Genomic DNA, 15,680 nt, shown 5'->3' on the forward strand with positions numbered 1-15,680 from the left:
CTTCAGTTCTACTTCACTTAGGATTTTCTCTTTCTGACTTTGTAGGTAGCATCATTATGTATGGAGCGTTGCTGCTGTTTGAGTCTGAATTTGTCCACATTGTTGCAATCTCCTTCACGTCCTTGATTCTTACTGAGCTGCTGATGGTGGCATTAACGATTCAGACATGGCATTGGCTCATGATAGTGGCGGAATTGCTCAGCCTCTCCTGTTATATAGCCTCCCTCGTCTTTTTACATGAGTTCATTGGTAAGGAGACAACTTATTTAAACCTCGCTAAAGCTGGTATGAGATCCAAGCTCATGGGGCAGCTAGGTGGCACAGTAGATAAAGCACTGGCCCTGGATTCAGGAGGACCTGAATTCAAATCCAGCCTCAGACACTTGACACTTACTAGCTGTGTGACCCTAGGCAAGTCACTTAACCCTCATTGCCCCGCAAAAAATAAATTAACTAAATAAAATAAATTACATAAAAAAGAGAGATCCAAGCTCACAGCAGTCACTAGATTTGGAGACTGACGTGATGAAGAGCATCTCTCATGCATGAAGTTGGTATCAATGACCTAATGTTGGTAGATCTTATTTTTTGATTGTTTTTCCAGTGAGCAGTGTGTTTAGTGGATAGAGACGCAAAGGCAGGAAAAACTGGGATCAGATACTGCTTCCGGTATGCACTAATTAAGGCATTTAACCTCTTAGTGGTCTAGGCAACTCTCTGAGAACTTAGAAGTTCAATATACCAGTGAAATCACAGGTCTGGTTCTTATCCCTATCCCTTTTCCAGTATTAGCTGATGGGTTGGTGCTAAGCCATGTGGACTGTCCCATCCAATATAATAAACATTTCTTAAGTATATGTGTAAGGTTATGTGTTGAACATGCAAAGTCATTTGTTTTGTTTAGCCCTCTTTATGACAGGTGGCAGAATTTTGTGACATGATTGGTATTTAAAGTATAAACCGTGATTGGGGAATAGTTTTAGGTCAGAGCTACCTGAGATTGTATCCCCATGTGATCTATCTGCTGAGCTCATTGGAACAGAAATTCAAGTACATAGGGCCACCACCAGGGAATTGTCAGGCCCCAAATATAAAAAGTCTCATGGATGGGAAAATGTGGTCCGTGTAAGAACTGAATATATAGACTGTGGCATCTAGTTTCATTTAAAAGCAACAGTGGTCCCTCCCATCCAAGCTTGATCCTTCCCTTCTTTGAGTTCCTATAACAGTTCAGACCTTTCTTATTGTTTTTTGCCATTCCATCTTGTATTAATGTTATTAGTATATGTTGCTCATCCCCTACTAGACTCTGAGCTCCATGAAGCCACAGACCACACCCATTATGTTGTATCCTCCACAGTACCTTGTGTGTTTAGCCACTTAGCAAGTGTTCATTGAATGAATTAATCCCTTAGGCTACACCTTCAGGTTGCAACATGATCCTCTGGGAGAAGTAGTTACGAGTAGCTTTGAGCACTGTCCCTAACATCCTGATTAAAGTCATTCTAAAAAGAGAGGTGGAACTCTTTCCAGGTGAGAGTAACATGAGAATTGATGGGCATTTAGATATAAAATCTTAAAGATTTTCTTTTTTCCCAGTTTCATAAACCTTTAGCATGTGGGTGGTTCAGCTGGCCCACCATTCACTGTGTTGTACTATGGATAATCCTGTGGTAATCAAATCTTGCCAGTCCAGTGCAAGAAAACTCAAGTTATTTGATCTATTAAAATGCTTAAGGTTGTTTCAGACTCCCAAGATCAAAGACAGGTGTTCATCTTTTTTTTTTCTTTTTTTTTTGAGTCATTGTTTGTCTTCCATGGCCTCAAAAATGTTTTCAAACATTGCCCAAGGGTCTCTGTTTTTTAAATATAGTCAGTGGTTTCCATTAAGTACAGGGATAGTTAGGTCTTGAAATAGATAGAGCACTGGCCCTGGAGTTAGGAGGACCTGAGTTCAATTCTGGTCTCAGACACTTAATAGCTGTGTGACCCTGGCCAAGTCACTTCACCCTGATTATTAGAAGGAAGGAAGGAGAAAAGGAAGGAAGGAACCCACCCCAGATGGGGGTTACAAAGAGTTGGACATGACTGAAATGGTTGAACAACAAAAAATTAAAGTCTAATTCTGTAAATAATTTAGCTGGACTAAGAAGATTGACTTAGGGTCATAGGTGTTCTCCCTTCCAACTCTGATCCCTAGAATCCCTGACTTCTTTTAAGATTCAGCCCAAGTCTTCCCTCTTCCAGAAGGTTCTTCTGTTTTTCTCCTTCCCTCTTTTTCCCTCCTCCCCTCAGCTGCTTGAGTTGTCCCTTCAAGGTTACCTTCTATCCTGTATTTATCTTGTATGTTCTGATCAATACAGAGTGTCCCAAAAGTCTCAGTGCAGTTTTAAAGCTCATGAAATGTTGTCTGCCCATTAGAATGTAGATTTCTTGAGGGCAAGGTTTCATTTTAAATTTTCTTTCTTTGTATACCCAGTACCTAACACAGCTCCTGGCACTTAGTAAGTGCTTAATAAATGCTGATTGATGGGTAGATTTCATTTTCAATACCCTGAGTTCCCATTTCTTCTTCTATAGAATTGGGATGAGGATATGTTCATTTATCTGGATGTGAGGATCAAAATGAGTTAATGTTTGTGAAGCTGCTTGCAAATCTTGAAGCAATGTGTTGTGGTAATAATAAATAAATATAATAAATGATTACAAAAAGAGATAGCTGAAGCCTAAAGCAGGGGAGCATGAATGGCAAGGGAACAACAGAGACAAGCAGTAGTTGCTATAGATAGAGGCTAGAAGAATCCCTAGGAAAGGGAGATCTGGGTGAGCTGAATTGTGGAGGAAAGCTTTCCTGAAGAAGTGACACTTAGCTGCGCCCCAGAAGGTGAACTGAAGTCCAGAGAGCGCCTCTGGCCTTTCCAAAGAAGGCATCCACATGATAGGCTCCTGTTTCCTCATACACTAGGTTTGTAAGGGGACAGGGCATGCCTTTGTTCTGTCAATCTGGTGACTATAAGTCTCCCCTCTCACTGGAGCCTTCTCCGCCTACTGCTGAAAACCACAAGATGTCACTCCTCTTCTCTCAAGATTCACAAATACCAATCACTGTGTCATGTACTGGGAGAAGTAGCTGCCCTCATTTCCTTTGTTCAGAGCTGATCTTACACATGTGTTCTGAACTTCTTTCAGATCTAGGTAGTAGATTTCTGATGAGCTGAGACTGTTAAAAAGGAATGAATTCTGGAAAGTAGGCTCATCTCTTTGAATTGAAGTATCCAGTCCAGTCTGTTGTAGTTTCAGAGTTGAATGGAGACAAAGAATCCCAAGCCATAAAACTCCCAAATGAAAAAACAGCTAGAGAAACTCTTGCTATGCTGTAAAAAGTTTGGGGAGGCAGTGTGGCTCACTGGGCAGAACATTCACTATGGGGCTGAAAGATCAGAGCCCTGGTCCTTGTTCTGCTGCTTTCTAGTCATTTTGGAAAAGTCGCAATCTCTCCGAGCTCATATCCTCACCTAGAAAATGGGAAAAAAAGAATGCTTGCAAATATTCACCTCATGGGGGTGTTGTAGGGAAAGCATTTTGCAAATTTTCAAGTATTGTAGAAACATAAGCTGCTTTTCATTCTTTTTTTTTTTTTTTTTGGTGAGGCAATTGGGGTTAAGTGACTTGCCCAGGGTCACACAGCTAGTAAGTGTCAAGTGTCTGAGGCCACATTTGAACTCAGGTCCTCCTGAATCCAGGGCTGGTGCTTTATCCACTACGCCACCTAGCTGCCCCCTTTTCATTAATTTTTCAGCAGCTAACATGCAAGGCACTGTGGAGAATGAAAAGAAGAATAAAATACAATCCCTATCTTCAAGTGATTTGTATTTTAGTTACATACAACTAATTACTTCTAGGAAGAATAAGTGACCCCCAAATATGTACAGAATATTATGGGGGAGTCATTAAATCTGACACTTGAAAACCAGGAAGGCTTCATGTAGAAGGTGCATTTGTGCTACGCCTTGCAGGAAGAGTAGAATCCTGACAGGCATAAATGGGGATGGGAGGGACTTCCCAGGATAAGAAATTAGAATGAGCAAAGGCAGGAAAGCACTGTTTGGAGGCTGAGTAGTTCAATTTGGCTAGAGAATAAGGTATGTATGGAATAATAATATGAGATAAGACTGGAAAAGTAGTTTGGGCCAAAGTGTGGAGAAATTTGAAGGCCAGCCTTAAAAAAGAGAACAACTACTGACCTTTATATAACCATCAGTAGAAGCAGATTTAATTGTAGGAAGACTATCTGAGGAAGGACAGGAAGGATACAGATACCAGGAAGTAGTACATTTTCTTTAGTGGCATATTTTTCCTTTTGGGTAGCATATGGTTTTGGTTTTTTTTTTTCCCCTAAACCATGTATAATTCAGAAAACACTGGACCTGGTTCAACGATGTCTTCCTTTTTTTGTTGCAGATGTTTACTTCATTGCCACTGTGTCATTCTTGTGGAAGGTCACGGTCATCACCTTGGTCAGCTGTCTTCCCCTTTATGTCCTGAAATACCTCCGAAGGCGATTCTCTCCTCCAAGTTACTCGAAGCTTACGTCGTAGCCTGCTCATCTGTTGGCGAGAACCGTTATTTTGCACATTACTGATGGAAAAAGATGATGTACTCCTATTAACGACTACTTATGATAGTTGTGTATGGATCATGCAGTAATTGCTTGTATGTGCTGCTTCCTTGAGAAGAGACTTTACAAATTGAGTTAACTGAACCCTTTTGCAGAGTAATTGGGGTGGGGTGTGTACATACAAGCATCTCATTGGGTCAGTTTTGCCCCTGTTCAATTATCATTGAATTGAGTGGGTGTGAATATGTAGAAAATTGGTGGCTTGGCCAAGGTATCCATGAAGGGCACCATGAAAGCAGCTTTAATGACCATGACTTGGGTCATTGAGTGGCAACAGTTGTTAACGAGATGAAGATTGTAAGGAGGTGTTGTGTTTTGGTTTAGAACCGTCCTAATATTGCTTTATTTTTATTTAAAACTATCTTTCTAGTGAGATACAGTGGCACTTGATACATTTTGTGGGGAGGCTGTGAGCATCATATAAAATTATTTAAAAAGAAGTCTGCTTGCAGTCTTGTGCTGTCACTTTTCCCTTTCCAATGTTCATTAGAATAACCAAGGACTGAATTTGCCAGGCCAGAACCCTATATACGCTTATATTCCACTGGAGTCCAATGCTCATGGCTCTTCTTTCAACCTCATCAGCCACCTAATCAATTACTTTTTTTTTTTTTGTGGGGCAGTGGGGGTTAAGTGACTTGCCCAGGGTCACACAGCTAGTAAGTGTCAAGTGTCTGAGGCTGGATTTGAACTCAGGTACTCCTGAATCTAGGGCTGGTGCTTTATCCACTGTGCCACCTAGCCACCCCCCTAATCAATTACTTTTTAAAGGTGTCATCATCCTCTGTGGTGGATCTAATAATTGAATGGTACAGTGGCTCTCTGAGAATTTTCCCTAAACTTCAGCAGAGTTCTCCATTGGGAAATCTGCTGCTGAGCGGCCTCTAAATGTGTCGACAGTGTGATAAGAGACTCAACTAATTCTTTAGACAATATGGCAGATGTGGCTCAAATCCTCTGAGACTGGAAAGGAAAGGTCAAAGAGCTGCCACTCCTCACTTACATAAAAAAATCTGTTTCCTGTTAAGAGGAATTAATGAAGATGAACCGACAATAAGCCAAGGCTTCTTATACTGTTACCATTCACCAGTGACTTTTTAAAGCAAGAGAACTTTAGTGGAGAGAAGGCCACAGCCATGGCTTTGGGAGTGGGAATATGCTTCAGTGAGACCAATTTGAAGGCAAAGTTGTTGAAAAGCAGCCAGGGGTAAAGATTTCTCTCCCACCAGGGCTGAGAGTTCTGAGGGGTGTTTCTTATAAAGCAGTATTTCATGTGAAACATGGCTTGTTGTTTCAAAGGGTGATATTGGACATTTGGAAGAATTCTGCCACAGGGCAAAGGAATTATTGGGTTTTAAAAATCACTCCTTTAAACATAGCTACTTTGTGCAGGAGGGAAGAAATGAATGAATCTTCGTTGGTAACATATACATAACATGTTGGTTTCATATTCTAACACCTCATGAGCTGATGATACCTTCCCAAGTGAAACCTCCACTGGTAAAGTGAGATGCTGATGCTGGATATCTTAAAAATGCGTGCTTGAAGAAGCAAAGCTACCACTGCCTAGTTCCCAATCCCGACACTATACCACTAACCAGGGAGGTACTCAAAATAGGTGGTTTCCTTGTTTTGTTTAGAGCAGTTGGTGTCAAACTCAAATAGAAATATTGACCACTATTCCATACATAATGATCCCTGTAGGCTGCTTTTTGACTTAGAAAATGACAGAAAAATATTATTTTTATTTATTTTGTTAACTATTTCCCAATTACATTTTTTTTTGTTTTTTTTTTGCAGGGCAATGAGGGTTAAGTGACTTGCCCAGGGTCACACAGCTGGTTAAGTGTCAAGTGTCTGGGGCTAGATTTGAACTCAGGTCCTTCTGAATCCAAGGCCAATGCTTTAACACTGCACCACCTAGCTGCCCCCTTCCCAATTACATTTTAATCTGGTTTAGCCATACTTGGAAATGTTGTGGGTCGCATGTGGCCTACTGACTCTGTTTGACACCTCTGTGTTAGACTACATCTGTCCAGTGGTTTGTATTTTCAATATTGCCCTTCCAGCACTTGGCCAAACTCTATATCCATCTTAAAGAGTGAGAGTAAACTGCTAACAGGAATAGACTGTCCATTGAAGTTATCTACTTCCTTAAGTTTTTATGATTTGGGTCTTTTGACTTGGAAGGCCTGGTTTCGTCTTTGTACCTCCACATCTTCTTAGTCCAGCCATTTGCAGGATATGATGAAGAAGATTAAATGGGCATGTGAGAGCAGTGGCATTTATTCAGACACTTAAAAAGCACGGAGAAAGTGGCTTAGCACAGTTTCAAAGTAGGAAGAGTATCCTGATAAGATTTCCTGAAGTCTTTGGGCTCAGTCGATGTTACTTTGTCCACCTGTAAGACCCAGAGACCCATTTGATCCTCTCTTTCTGAGATTACAAATACCAGATGATCCTAATGGAAAAGACTGGTATTATGATGCAATGGTTCTCTCATGCAAAAGGCCTTGTTAAATACCGAAGGCTCATTAGACAATTAGATAGAAGCCATTGGTCTTTTTCCCCCCTTAAGTTTAGAGAATATTTTACTCACTTAAAAAACTAGCTTGGCTACTCAATAATCTTTTTCTTCTCCATAGATAAGCAAGGGAGGTGGAAACATACATACGAGGCATAGGTTGAATTATATCCTCTGTGGATATATGCTATGGCAGGGAATGCAGATGTGATTACCATGTAAAAGGATTTCAGTTCTCTGGGGCCTTTTCTCCCCCATTTTTGTCAAGGAACACAATTCTTCATTCAGGTGTGGAAAAAACACGGCTTATAGAAGACACTGAAACTTGACAAGAAAGGGAAAGAGAATATTTAAAAGATTTAGGAATCCTGGCCTAAGGAAGCAGGGGGATTTGGTGAAATAGCATCCATGCCAGCTCTCATCATATTATCTAGTTTAACTTTCATGGAGACCATCAGTAATGAGTATCCCAAGTATCCACAAAGGAAAGGAACCAGTTGTCTTTAACTCTGGTGAGAACACATGGCAGCCGTCTGTGCTCCAATTTCACACCCTAAGGGCCATTTAGTAATTGCTGACCATTCTCAGGAGTCAGGGGGCCACTCTACATATTGGGTACAAATAGGGTGGGAGCCAGTTTTTTGGACTTAGTTCAATTACTGCTATGGAGCCCATATTGAAAAAAAATTAAGTCTTACACCATAAAGGGAAAAGAATCAACATTTGCAGGCTTCACATGGGGATTCTGGCCAATTTGAGAAGATGCCATTTTGATTGTTCTCCTGAGCTGTGTTGTAGAAAAGCCCCCTGGGTCAATAAAACTTCCAAATCAAGGTTCCAGTTCCTTCTTTCTGGTTTGGCCAACTTCTCTTTTTTGACATTTCCAACCTAAACTCACCAGCCTGGAGGGGACCTTAAGCTCTCTCTGGGCAAGCTGCACTTATATCTTGGAGAGTGTCACTGATTTCCAAGGGACACTCTGGCCAATTAGCATAGCAGAGTAAATGTGCTTAGCACTGGCAAAGCAATCATTTCCCTTGAAGTTAAAATAATAATAGTAATTCATAATAATAATGCCACAATAGCCTAGGCAGATTGCTTTTGTTTGTTAGGGGTATATGGGGTTTGTTTTTGTTTGTTTTTTAGAAATAGACCAAACCTAAATCAGGGGCATAAACTAACTACTGTTTCTTTAGTACTTTCTTATTCTTGACATTTTGGATGCTAGCGTGTGTGCACGTGTGTGTGTGTGTGTGTGTGCGTGTGTGTGTGCATTTTCACCTCCTTGCATTTGGGAGTGGGCTGGGGGTGTTTGGCATTAGACTAGCCAAGCAGCTTAATTCCAAATTCTAGCCTCTCACACAAGGAGGCTTCGTTGCAAAGCACCTGGAGTGTTCTCTGTTCTCTAAGCAGAGACAGCATCACAGTTTGACAACAGCACAGGCAAAGTAGGATGAGTGTCATCTTTTTAATTTTCCCCTCCATTTCGAATTTTATATATTGTTTCTAGGTCATTTCCCTTCAAGTTAGACCCTTCTTTTTGTAATGGTCACACTGAATACTGATGTATGTTTACTAAACATTTCTATGCTACTGTTCCCTATTGGAGACTTAGGTAACAGAAAGTACTTTTTCATGAATTTTGTGCTTAATGGAAAATGGAAATCCTAATGCCTGTAAGAAAACATTTTGTTTTTCTATTTATGTTATTATTTTTTCACTTTTAGAATTGGGGTATAGTGGTCTCTTAGGCTCACATTTTTGTGAGGAGTAGCTTTCAGCCTTTACCCCCAAACATTTGTCTACCGTTCTGCATTTTTAACATGAAAGCAAAGACTTCTGAGCCGTTTTCCAAGGTCTTCTCCCTCCTAAAATGATTTCCTTAATTTTCCATCTATAGATGTCTGCTTTCTCTTTTGGAGGGAGGGAGGGAGGAAGGAAGGGATTATCATCTCTGATATTATTGCTAAGTGTTTCATTTCCAGTGTATCCAAATTTGATTCCCTTCATTACTCTATGCTGCCATTTAAAAAGACACAAGCAATTTCTTATGAATATAGAAGATTTTATTCCTCCCCCTTCCCTCTTGCTTTACTTGAACCTTGCCTTGCCTTCATAGCTTTCTTAGGAAATATTTTCTCTAATTCTATCCTTTTTTTTTATTGTGAGAAGGATAATGTTTTGAAAGGAGATAATTGCAGTATGACATAGCACTGGATTTGTAGTCAGGACCTGGGTTCAGATCCCAACTGATATTTTTATAAGCTGTGTGACCTTGGCCAAGTCACTTCCCCTCCTGTGAGCCTCAGTTTCCTTCTTTGTAAAATGAGGGGACTCTATCAGAGGATCTAAAGACCCTTTGAACTATAAATCCCATGAGTCTGTGAAAATCAACATGACTAATTGCACAATGATACCACTGCTATAAACATTGCCTTTTCATGCCAAAGTGACATTGCTTGTGCACCCATGTCCTTGATAATGTTAGCTGGTGTGACAACCCATGAATATTGTCATGCAGCATATACAGTATTGTAAGGCTTTGTTGTGAGGGTTGGATGGTGGTAGCAGGAATAAGAGTTGCCAAAATAGTGTCTAGTTTGTCAGTTTGTGGTAGTGGAAGGGGGATTAGATTTAAAACTCATCCAGAATTCCAAGATCTCCTTATCAGTGTCTTTCTTCATATATTATATATACATATATATAAATGTATATAAAAGCCTCATTGCAAAGTATTTGTGAGCACATGTTTTTTTTTTTTTATTAGAGGGGAATTCTGGTACAATATGGTTTAATTTAACAAGAAATCCCGGATGATTTAAATTCAAAAACTTATGATGACACACTTGTGATCTTGAGCATTTCAAATATAGTTCTTCTTTCATTATTTGCCAATCTGGTTCATTCCTGTTGCCTAATAAAAGTTGTGTACTCTCTGCCTTTAAAGATCATTTTAATTTGTATGGAAACATGATTCCTGATGTGGAGATGATAACTATTTATCGTGATGCTGATGTTTTGTACCCATCACCTAATACACGTGATGTAAATAACTTATTCAAGTTCTAAAAGGTCTTGACTTCAGTGAAAAATGAATGCAAGCTATTTATTGTTCAGTGCCCTTGTATGGTCCAGATGGGATTGATGTAAATGAAAAAAAAAAGGTGAAAAAAATAAATTTTATGCAACTTCATGTTTTCTTTATACAGTTGTTGGTGATTTGAATCTAGTTCATTCTTATTAAAGCAAGAAAACTATGGAGAGAGCCATCTTGCTTTAGGCTTTGGCTCAGGACAGCAACATAATTATTTAAATTGGTTCATCAGTATGAACTCTGTTGTATAGTTCTTACCTTGTCTTTTCTATGTGAATGCAGGGTAATGGCACTAAACAAGGGTTCAGAAAATATGGGTTTGAATCTTAGTTCCATCATTTGCCAATTTGTGGCCTAATGTTTCAAAACTGTGCCCCCCCCCCTTTTTCTGGGGCAATGGGGGTTAAGTAACTTACTCAGGGTCACACAGCTAGTGTCAAGTGTCTGAGGCTGGATTTGAACTCAGATCCTCCTGAGTCCAGGGCTGGTGCTCTAGCCACTATGCCACCTAGCTGCTCCCAAGTTGTCAGTCTTTATTTACCATTGGAGACACTTCCACATTGGGAGTTTTCTATGCCTATGAAATCACAAGTTAAGACCAAAAAAAAAGTTAGAACACTTGTACTACTTATCCTACAGAATTAACTAAGGCAAAACGCAACCCCTGCCATTTTTTATTCTAAAGACGTCATTATTTGGAGTGTGAGATTCCTAAGGTGGCCACCACTGACTGTATTTTGACCAGTGGTGGAGAATCTAGTGGTCATTGTAACTTCTGATACTATAAAAGAAGTTTCCTCATCTGTAAAACAAAGAGAATGAGTTAAATGCCCTTAATTTGTGATTCTTTACCAATGGGCCGATGGTAGGCCTGAATCTGAAACCCTTATCTTACAGAAGTCCAGAAACGTTAAATCCAAGCTTTCATGTCTGGTATGTTCAGGAGCCAAGGAGAAAGCTTGATTCCAAATTTTGCGCTCCTCTATTCTTGGCAAAATGCAGATACTCAAACAACCGGACTACATGATGTGGGTCAGCAAACTTAGAGGGTTGTGAAGGGTTTTTTTTTTTTTTAAGTTTGCAAAGCATTTTATATGAATTATCTTGTTTGAGTCTCACAACAATTCTGTGAGAGAAGTGATACAGATATTTTTTATCTCCATTTTATAGATGAAGAAACTGAGGCTCAGAAAGGCCAAGTGATTTGTCCATGATCATACAGCAAGTAAGAGTCAGGAATGCAATTTGAACCCAATTCTCCCTGACGCCAAGCCTAGCATGCTAGCCATCACAACAAACTACTTCTTTAAATAGCTCAAAGCCCTACCTCCCCCAAGCCTACTTTAGGTTGTGATGAGGTTCTCATAAAATCCTAGATCTGAAAATTAATGGAAAAGAACTCCCTATAACCCTGAGATATTAATATATATATATATTTTAGGGGGCCAATCCACTGCTACTGTCAGCTGTAAAATCCCAATAAACCCGAAGCCCTTTGTTTTTTTATCCACTAGGGGGAGCTTGAGGTTTGGAAGAAGTTTCTTTCTCCTGTTTTCAAGAACCATTTAGGCCCAGAGTACCCAAATGTACAAAAGTTTCATGCCGCTCTGCTTTATGTATGTGCCCAACAATGGCTCCCTCAGAAACAGACTTCCCTTTTTATCCTGTTGACCAGAACATTTTGCTGGACTCAGTTTAGAAGAAAAAAAGATGAATATTTATTTGATCTCAAACATTTGCATTTTTGAATAATTGGCAATAAGGAAACCATTTCTCTGCTTTTCAGGCTAATAGGATTTAGAAACGAAATGTTCCAGCAGTTCAAACTACTTGAACTGTTTTGGTTATGAAACCTTCGGTGATACATCAAACCTTGTGGTGTTTTCTGGGCAGAGTCATGGGATGGATTTGCCCACCTCAAAATAGAACTGTAGTCTCTTCCCAACTTTTCAGAAGTTAAAGCACAGTAACAGAATTCATTCAAGAGTTCCTAATTTCCTACTTTAAAGGAGTTACATAATAGTCCTCTTTCGTTGCTCTTAAAACTGTCCATGAAGTGATGGTGACATGTATAATTAGGAGCTAGAAATAGCTGGGTTAAGCTCTGGGAAGGAGAGAAGATTTTCTGATATCTTCCTCCCTGCACCCCTCCCATCTCCCTGTCTTTCTTTTCACCCAAATATTGCATAATGTTAGAAATGTCAAAGATTTCCATGGGGTTTAATTTCATTCTCCATGTGGCTGTGGTCTTGTAAGCCCCGTAGGGGCTGGCGAATTTTTGGAGGCTCACGCATCCTGAGATAAATTTACAGTTGTAGCTCTACCAAAAGAAACGCCGCTCCCAGGGTATTCTCCCCCATTGGGGTTGAGTTCTCCACACCGCCACACTTTGAAAAAAAGAGCTTGCCTTCTGGCAGGGATGCAATTAAAACTAAGATGCCCTTAACTTTCCAACACATTCTATAAGAAGTATGTTAAGGTTTTATTCTTAAAATGAGACACCCCCTCTCGCCCCCCACCCCCACAGCTCCAAAAAAGGTTGGGGAGAACTTAGCTATGTGGGCAAAGGTGTTGGTCTCACCACATATGGTCATGTTTCAACCCATCATTTATTTGCCAGAGCTCAATCTACAATTTCTGTCTGCTTGTTGTAATAACACGGACTTATTTTTATAGTTCCCCAGCCTCCATTTTCTAATAAATTTAAAGTGAAGCACTCCCCCCCCCCCCAATTCCAGACCGGCCAGAAATAGTGGTTTTTAGTGGACAGCATTACTTTACAAGACAGATTGTAAAGTTCAGAAGGAAGAAAAAAAGGAAGGGAAAAGGGGGAATGCATCTTCAACCATAGTTTCTTAGTCTATCCAAAATGTGTAGGATTAGGCAGAGCATGGTGCTAGCAAGGCTGAGATCACATGGTTGAAATGCATAGTCCAGTTAGCTCTGCTCCTTTCCAAATGACTCCCTTAACCATGGCCAGCTGTTTTCTTGGTTGCATGCTGTTGGTCATATGGCTTCAGGTCACTGTAGGAGAGACAACCAGAGAGCAGTGTGGTACAGAGGAAAGAACACCAGGCTGTGGAGTTAGAGGAGCTGGGTTCATATTCCACCTCTGTGTAACCATGGGGAAGTCACAACTTCCTTGAGCCTCAGTTTCCTTATCTGTAAGAGGAGGAAGTTGGACTAGCTGGTCTCTGTGGTCCCTCCCGGTTCTAAGCTACATTGCTATGTTTATAAAGGATGATTCTTGGCCTACTGGTGGTAGGTCAGTGATGTCCTTTTTGAAGGTTAAAAAAAAATATTATAATTGGTGCTTGCCCATTTCTTGAAGGAGAGAAAGGCCTGGTTGCTAGGTAGTTTCTCTTTTTCCTTCATCAAATAATATTTTGGCTTCTCTGCTCAGCACTGTCCAGGGCATGATTGCCCGGCTGAATGTTTTATTTATAAGAGCTGGAAAGAGAGTAGTACAAACCAGGAATATCAAATTGAGAGGTGAGAGTAAGGGAGGGGGTGCAGGGTAAATAGGTAGAGAAAAGCAGACCGTTTCGAGTTCTTAGAAGCTGCCACATTTGCAGAGCTTACTGACTTGTGTCAGATTTCCAAGCCCCTTAGCTCTTTGCAATCATGAGCTGAAGAAGGAATACTGTGTTCAAATTCCTCTCAAATGGAGAAATAATAACAAGAACAATCTGTGGAAAAGAATGTAGTTAGTACATTAAAGATGGGGAAATATTCATTCTCATTTGTCCTTTTATGTGAAACAGATTTTTTTTAATGTAGTTGGAGTAGCTAACGACATCCAGAGCTCTGTTTATTTGGGGTGAGGGGAGCTGTGGCGGGGTGGGGGGGGGGAAGGCCTCAGATTGGCCCCACAACATTAATCAAGCCAAGGAAAAGAGGTGAATTGATTACTCTGGAAAATTATACAGGAATTCTTTCAAAGATTTGGCCAATAATTAGAGCGCAAGATGTTACTTTTTATGCACATAACTTTGCATAATTGTATTAGCCCATCACCAGAAGTAGCAAGGATCAGTCCAAAGAACTCCTGAAATTGGACTGGGCTGTGCAGATGTCAGATTTTTGCTGTGAAATAAATGTCTTAGTGCTTTGGAAAAACTAGAAACTACCCTTCTCTTAGAGCCCAGAGACTCTGAGAATGAAAACAGGGTTATCATGGGAGGTGGAACCCTTTGGGAGCTTTGGAAGAAAAGTGCATTCTGAAGCCAAAGGGGGCTTGTTCTTCTCAGGGCTTAAGAGCTGTCCTTAGGGGAAATGTTTTGTGAATACTTCTTTTAACCAATTTTATGGCTAACCAAACAACCTTTAGAGACAGAGGCAGTATAGTACAGTGAAAAGACGCTTGGTCCCCTTGATACTTACTACTTGTGTAGCCTTTTGGCAAATGATTTAAACTTTCTGGACCTTGGTTTCTTCATTTTAAAAAATATGGGGTTGGATCATAGGGCCTTTGAGTACCTTCCAGCTTTCGATTTACAATTGTTATTGTCCAGTCTTGTCTGACTCTTCATGACCCCATTTGGGGTTTTCTTGGTAGAGATACTGGAGTGGTTTGCCATCCCTTTCCCATCTCATTTTACAGATGAGGAACTGAGGCAAATGGGGTTAGGTGACTTGCCCAGGGTCACACAGCTGATAAGTCAGGATTTGAACTCAGGTCTTCCTGACTTTAGGCTCAGCACTCTATCTACTGTGTCACTTACTTGCCTTAGATTTATTATTTGTTACTTTTTTTTTTTCAGAGCAATGAGGGTTAAGTGACTTGCCCAGGGTCACACAGCTAGTTAAGTGTCAAGTGTCAAGTGTCTGAGGCTGGATTTGAACTCAGGTCCTCCTGAATCCAAGGCCAGTGCTTTATCCACTGTGCCACCTAGCTGCCCCTTGCCTTAGATTTATAATAGCTAGCATTTATATAGTGCTTTAAGGTTTGCAAAGGGCTTGACATGTAATCCATTTGGTCCTCACCACAACCCTGGGAGGTGCTGCCATTATTCCCATTCTACAAACAAAGAAATGGAGGCTGAGAGGGGAAAGTAAGTGCTAGTAAGAGTCTGAGGCAGGGTCTTTCTGACTTTCAGTCTGGGCGTGATTGTCACTTACTACTTTTGTGACCTTAGATAAGTCACTTCCCTTTCTTGTCCTTAGTTTTCTCACCTGTGAAAGGATGGGCCTGGTCATAGACAGACAGACTTAATCTTAGTCCCTGTGTAAACAGTATGACCAGCTATCTGGGATCATAGATGATAAGACCATAGAATTAGAGCCAGAAGGGACCTCAGATGCTATCAAGTCCAAACCCCCACACTTTTTTCCTTTCTTTTTTTTTGTAGGGCAATGAGGGTTAAGTGACTTGGCCAGGGTCA

General features: G+C 40.5%; 1 protein-coding gene across 2 annotated transcripts in view; it reads left to right on the forward strand.

Annotated features, from left to right (window-relative positions):
• ATP9A (ATPase phospholipid transporting 9A (putative)) overlaps nt 1–5,118 on the forward strand; it is a 166,361-nt gene extending 161,243 nt beyond the window's left edge. For both annotated transcript variants that reach the window (XM_043982746.1, XM_043982747.1), the window contains 2 exons: nt 46–249; nt 4,462–5,118. In XM_043982746.1, the coding sequence (XP_043838681.1) occupies nt 46–249; nt 4,462–4,598 (341 nt within the window). In that variant the 3' untranslated portion in view covers nt 4,599–5,118. The remainder of the gene's footprint in view (nt 1–45; nt 250–4,461) is intronic.
• Nucleotides 5,119–15,680: the final 10,562 nt, after the last annotated feature.

Source organism: Dromiciops gliroides, chromosome 2 (genome assembly GCF_019393635.1).
Source record: "Dromiciops gliroides isolate mDroGli1 chromosome 2, mDroGli1.pri, whole genome shotgun sequence".
NCBI lineage: Eukaryota > Metazoa > Chordata > Mammalia > Microbiotheria > Microbiotheriidae > Dromiciops > Dromiciops gliroides.